At 52.1% G+C, this 6,052-nt stretch overlaps 1 protein-coding gene across 1 annotated transcript; it reads right to left on the bottom strand.

Annotated features, from left to right (window-relative positions):
• Nucleotides 1-1,952: 1,952 nt before the first annotated feature.
• LOC121139863 (rhox homeobox family member 2-like) lies at nucleotides 1,953-4,872 on the bottom strand. Its single transcript, XM_040743881.1, has 4 exons — nucleotides 4,670-4,872; nucleotides 4,074-4,500; nucleotides 3,375-3,420; nucleotides 1,953-2,200 (listed from the first exon to the last, which is right to left on the bottom strand). Exons 1-4 carry the CDS (start codon nucleotides 4,749-4,751, stop codon nucleotides 2,105-2,107), a joined length of 651 nt encoding a protein of 216 aa, XP_040599815.1. The 5' UTR covers nucleotides 4,752-4,872; the 3' UTR covers nucleotides 1,953-2,104.
• Nucleotides 4,873-6,052: the final 1,180 nt, after the last annotated feature.

Genomic DNA, 6,052 nt, shown 5'->3' with positions numbered 1-6,052 from the left:
ACCCCCAGGTCTGGGTCATGGAGCATCAGTCCCTGTGAAATGACTGATGCCTGGATGTGGTGGTCAGGGAGTGGAGCAGGTCACCAGGTAGCAGTGCACCCGGAAGCTTGGTGACAAGTGTCCTCATGGAACTCAAGAGAATGACTTTGGCTGCAGCATCAAATGTGAAGCCTCAGGGTCCCTCGTCCCATGTCTCCAGGTTCCCAGTGAAGCCATCTCTCTCCCTCTGTGCTTCTGCAAGTGTCATCCCCACCATGAGAGGTTTTTGATCATCTTAAGATAAAGACGATTGCACAACACCATCCAGAAGTCATTAGGAGCAGAGGCCCTGGTGATAGTGGAAGCTGCAGCAGCCTGGGGAGGGTCCGGGGACGAGGCCCCACTTCTGTGGCAAGTCTTCCTGCTGTGGAGAAACAGTGTAAGATCAAGAAGCCAGGAGCTCAGGCTTCCTGGAGACATTCTGAAGCCCCTGGAAGCCCCTGCTTCCACTAAACCCTTACAAGACAGAGAACTGTTTTCAGAATATTCCAAAACCCCTTGGGACTGCAGGATGAGCACCGAGTTCACAGCCTGGAGGCAGGGGCTGTGCTGAGACTTCCTTCCTCCTCGTACAGCCCCTTCCTGCTCTGCCTCCCCAATGACAAACAGGGGGTCCAAGGCTGCTGAGCCTGCCAGCTGTGTACACCCCATGAATATCAGGTCTCCTGGCCAGCACGTACTGATTCGAGTTGCGGGTTATGGTTAGTACAGAGACCCACGGGTGCTCAAAGTCCAGCACCAAGCAAGAGACTGCAGAGCACTCGGCTGTAAATGCGACTTGTCTGTCATACCCCTTGCTCAGGGGCACAGGGACCAGGGGAAGACTGGCAGGATATTCTTAGAGACTGAGAGGTGCTTATCTGTGCAGAAATACTATTTGCTAGACATCAAAATGGGAGATCTGAAGGTCATGGACATGGACCCTGCCCTAGTGAAATTCTTATGCGTGCTGCTACAGAAAGAGCTCTCAAATCATCTTTCGGGGAGATATCATAGAGACCCAAAGGCACAATAGTGTGCGTCTGCAGCAGGTGGGGTTCATGGAGCACTCACATTCACAGAGACAGAAAACTGCCTATGATTTCAAGGCCTAGAGACCAGGGTATAGGGACAGAATCATGCAGGAAGTGTGGGGCATAAGCCTAGGACACAGCAGTTCATCTCAGTACGATGAGCTTTGTTTATTTGGAACTGCAACTCCTTCTCGTATGCAAAGAAGCAAAGCCATTTCTCTATGCACCAAGTGATTGTTCAGGAACAACCTTGTTTACAAATTAGAGCTGCTGTGAAGCAAAGCCCCCGCCCCTCACTCTCTCACACCCCCCCCCGTCTCAGTGACCAAGTGAAAAGAGTGGACATATCAATGTCTCTGAGCAGTCGAGCATGACCACATGCTCCCTGAGGTGGAATGGCAGAAATGAGACAGAACCCCGGATGGATGGATCCTCCCCTCCCTTTCAAGCAGTAGGACTCTGGCCAGTGTGGCTTATAGTGCCCTGGAGGTCCACAATGAGGCCGGGAAGCACACATAATGTTCCCATTCCTCCTTCCACCAATCCTGGGAGAAGTCTCCATCCGAGTCCAGAGTGGGACATTCTCGAGGTCGGGTGGGCACAGCCATGTCTAGAAACACACTGTCCTCTAACTGGGGTCTTGGCCTCTCTGTCCTTGTAAATAACTTGTTCACAGAGATCAAGAGTGAGTTGGCAAGACCATGCTGAGGGGTTAGAGAACTATGTGGGATCAGCATGAAGCAGCAGGGCACCTGGAAATCTTCCTTACCCCAGAAGGCACAGTGATTGTCACTTGCCAGGGTCACCTCATGATTTAAATGCCATTTCTGCAACCGACTGCTATTGTTCAAATACTTATACCCACATTTTAGCAACCTCGAAAACAATGGAACCAACATATCGACAATCCAGCACTTTATTGCAGAAAAGATTTCAGGGAAGAAAAGGTTGTCATGGCCAGTATGGGTAGCCGAGACACTGGGGGCAGGGACAGGCTCCAGGACTTCTGTCTCCTGGGCAGGGATGGCACTCAAGTGCTGGCTTCAATATCTTCAGGCATCGTCGTTCTGGGAATCATGTATAAGATCGCTCAGCATGGATAGTCTATTATTTCTCCTGAAAAGGGCTCTCCGGTTCCTAAACCAATCCTACAACCACAAGAAAGGGTTGCGTTAGGACTCTGAACCTGTAATGGCTCAAGTACACATCCTGTGCCTTTCCCCGCTGGCTAGGTTTTACTGACATTTCAAAAGGTATGTGGAACCCATCATGGTGCTTGCCAGGTATGACCTCTAGCACTGAGCTTCTTGGGTAGCAAAGCCCCCGACCCACATTTTTCCACTGCCCAGAATCTGTTTATTGGTCTAACCCCATGAAGCCTTGAACACTTACATCCAGTGTATACTGATTGTTGGGAAGGCTGGAAGCCACAGCTTCCATTCTCATTGAAACAACAACCCCCCCCAAGTAGCCCATGTGGACATGCCATGCCACACCCAGTCAGTCCGTCAGCTGTGGAAGAGACCCAGAATATTGCCTCTTCTCCATCTACTGATATTTTGAATGCATTCTTTCAGCAAAGGATGAAGATCTAGCTCATGGGTTGGTCCTCGCCCTTGCTGGGGGGAAAGTATCCAAAATTGTTCTATGTAAGCTGGGACAGCCTGAGGCCATCCGTCATAGGCTCCACAGTGTCTGCCTTTGTGAGCACCCAGAATGCTCATTTTATGAGACAAAGGGCAAGGTTTCCTGCTCCAGGCTTCCTTCCTGGCCTCCCAGCTTATTGCCTATAGGCTTTTTCCCTTGTGGGCATTTGGTCTGGAAAGCCAGGGCTCAGTGTAATAGTGATCAGAGTGCATCTACTGAACCAGCAGAATTCAGGTCAAAGAGTGATGGGCAGTTTGAGGTCCCTGGTCCCAGTACTGCTTGAGCACTAAGCCAGGCATTGGCTGTGTAGAGACCTGAGGAAGGAGATAGCTAAAAAACGGATTCCCAAGGAGTGCAGAGGGAAAGAGTTGATGTTGGGCAAAGACACGGTTTCTTCACTGGTGTGACCCATGGGGGCTGCACAGCCTTCTCATGGGGAGCACACTGTGTCCAAAGAGGGACAGACAGAGCATCTTGACATCTGAGTTTTTCAGCTGTCCAGCTCGGCCTTCCCTGCCTGAGAAAATGGCGGTCCTGTGCCATCTTGAATCTAGCCTGGCTGTGTCCTGGTCTGGCACCCTTTGGGCTCCCACTCGGCTGCAACACTTCTCTTCTAGGCAGCAAGATCACAAGATGTGGAGCCCCTTCCAACAGATTAGTGTTTAGGATACTGACCTGCACATCGGCTTCTGACACGCCCATCCATCTTGCTAGGTCCTTCCTGAAGTGAAAAGATGCCAACATTTAGGCTTTGTGGTGGAAATAAAGTGTGTAAGGACATGCCCTACTTGCTTTGAAATGCTGGGGTCCACACAGGAGAGTGCGTGCACACACACACACACACACACACACGCACACACACACGCACGCACGCACGCACGCACCCAGGCACGCATACACACTACTCCTTAGTACTCTTCATGCCCACTCCAACTCTTGCTTTAGCAACAGGCTTCTTTCTGGGACGAAAATTAAGAACGATTGCCCAAACACATAGTCCATTACTTAAAATGCAGACTTCATGAAGAGAGCCTGCACTTTGCAACGTATTATCAAATTTTAATCTGAGGAGGAATCCCTCCTGCATTTTCCCAACCACACCTCGGGCTTCTCACTCATCCTCACAGAGACTCATTGAGAACACGCATTGTCTAAATTTCCCACTCATGTGTCCCTTAACCAGGCAACAAAACTCATTCTTTCCCAGTTGGTATCGGGCCCATCCCCCTCTCCAGAATCTGATTTCTGGTGGAGGGGTAAAGTTGGGTGGCTGTATTTCCGGAGCAAATCAGAGGAACGGGGAGCGCCAATGGACACCGTGGACAGGATGTGCTGCCCGAAAACCAGAAGCCTAGCAGGGCATACCCCGCCTACCTTGCTCGCAGGCTGGGGTAGCGAGTCTCCTGGAAGAGATGCTCCAGGTCCTGCAGCTGAGACAGGGTGAATCTGGTGCGGCGCTGCAGAGGCTGCCTGTTCCCAGCCCGTAGACTCTTGCTGCCCTCAGGCATCGCAGCCTCTTGCTGGGGCTGCTGCTGAGCACCGCTGCCATGGCCACCTTCCCCGCTGTCCACCGGGCCAAAGCTACCATCGCCAGCATGTCCTCCTCCCATTGCTTCTTTGATTCCTGCCTCCTCTGCCACTCCTGTGGCTTCCTGGGCAAGAATGAGCTGAGTAGGCTCTTCTTGAGCAAGCTTGCCTGGAGCAAGGTCGCCCTGGTCAAGCTCACCCTGAGCAGGCTTGCTCTCTACAAGCCCATTCTTGCCCCCTTCCTCTCTGGCCTTCAAGACCATTGCATTCCCACCTGAAAGGGAGACAAACACAGATAAACATCTGAGCATCCTGGGCTGGCCCGGGGACCATTGGAAACCCTGGAGAGGGGCCACAGGCAGAGCTGTAACAGAAGGAATGGCCTCTCAGGCAGATCTGCTTGCCGGACCTCACCAAAGTCCAGTCAGAACCAGTTTACTGACCATGCTGCTGTTCTCGGTCCTCATCAGCTCCCAGACCCAGCATCCTGTCGGAACCGTGGCGATCTTCTTGGCAACTCTCCATACCGGGAATCTTTCGTGATATCAGACCCGAGATCAGAAGCTCCCAAATCTCCGTCCTCACAGTTCCGGCTCCAGACAGCTCTGACGCTTGACCCGGAAGGGTTGTCTTTTGGGGCCTCAACCAAATTACAATGTGTCCAATTACACATTCTGTCCTGGCTGTGTGCACAGCCTCAGTGGCTGTGGGCTTGTCCTCTCAGGTGTCTAACCAGAAGCAGTGTAGGGCTGCAAAGAGCAGGGAGGACTTTAAAAAATGCGACGAGTATGTGTGTGGTTCCAAGTTGGCGCTTACCGGACACCTGTAGCCTTGGGTGAGGCTGGACTGTTCAAATTCAGACACAGGGAGTAACACAAACACCCTCTCCAGCTCATTAGACCCTCGAGTCCCGCTAAACAATTTATTACATTATGCAAATGTCATCCAAGCAAAAGGACAAAGACACATCCCTCAATAAGTTGGTACAAATCAGACACTGCGGTTCATGCCCCTCAGAGTGGATTGGCCAGGTGTACACACTCTCTCCTCCCCCCTCCTCGGATGTGCGCCTTCAACAGCCCTTTGTGATGGCCAATATGTGGGAAGCCAGGGCAAGATCCTCCCGGGAGACTGTGTTCCCAACTGGGCTGCATTCCACCGGTATTCCCAAGCTCATTGTGAGGGAGACTTTTCTCTACCTAGCAGGCCTTGGCCCAAGGACCTAGGGTGACCCAAAGATATCTGTGGGCATCCAACAGTGACCTTGGGCACTGGCTCCAAACTTGTCTCGCAGCTGGGGAGGTGAAAGACCGGAACAGGAAGCAATTATGGGTGCAAGCCTTCAAAAACATTGCAGGAACGTCGGACACTGGGGCTTATAGTTAAACCTACCAGAGTGCTCCCAAGAAAACCGCGGAGTGCTGCCCTTTAGTGGCTTTGTGTTTAAGAGGATCGTGGCAGGGCCTGGACAATGGTTGTGGCAATTGTCAGGAGACGGGCTAGTTCTCTGGGACAGCATAGGCTGAGACAGTGGAGAGCCCACGATCCACAGGGGCTGTCTCACACAAGGAGAAGATGGGGCTCTGTTCACCTGTTGCCCACCTTGCCAGGGGTGGCTTAACCTCCCCCACCCCCATCTCCAGGCCCCTTTGTTCATCCATGACTAAGGCTTTGCTTGTTGTTGACCTTGACTGTCTGGTAGCATTCGGGACTGGGTGGCCTTGCAGCCTGTGACATTTCAGATGTCCAGGTTGCTTTTAACTATACCCAGCTCGCTTTCTTCTCACAGCTACCCCGGAGCAGCTGCAACTGTCCTTCCCTTTCTC

This window comes from Mesocricetus auratus, unplaced genomic scaffold (genome assembly GCF_017639785.1).
Source record: "Mesocricetus auratus isolate SY011 unplaced genomic scaffold, BCM_Maur_2.0 Super-Scaffold_100003, whole genome shotgun sequence".
Lineage (NCBI taxonomy): Eukaryota > Metazoa > Chordata > Mammalia > Rodentia > Cricetidae > Mesocricetus > Mesocricetus auratus.
The sequence above is the reverse complement of the archived record's forward strand: the minus strand, read 5'-3'. Positions and strand labels throughout refer to the sequence as shown.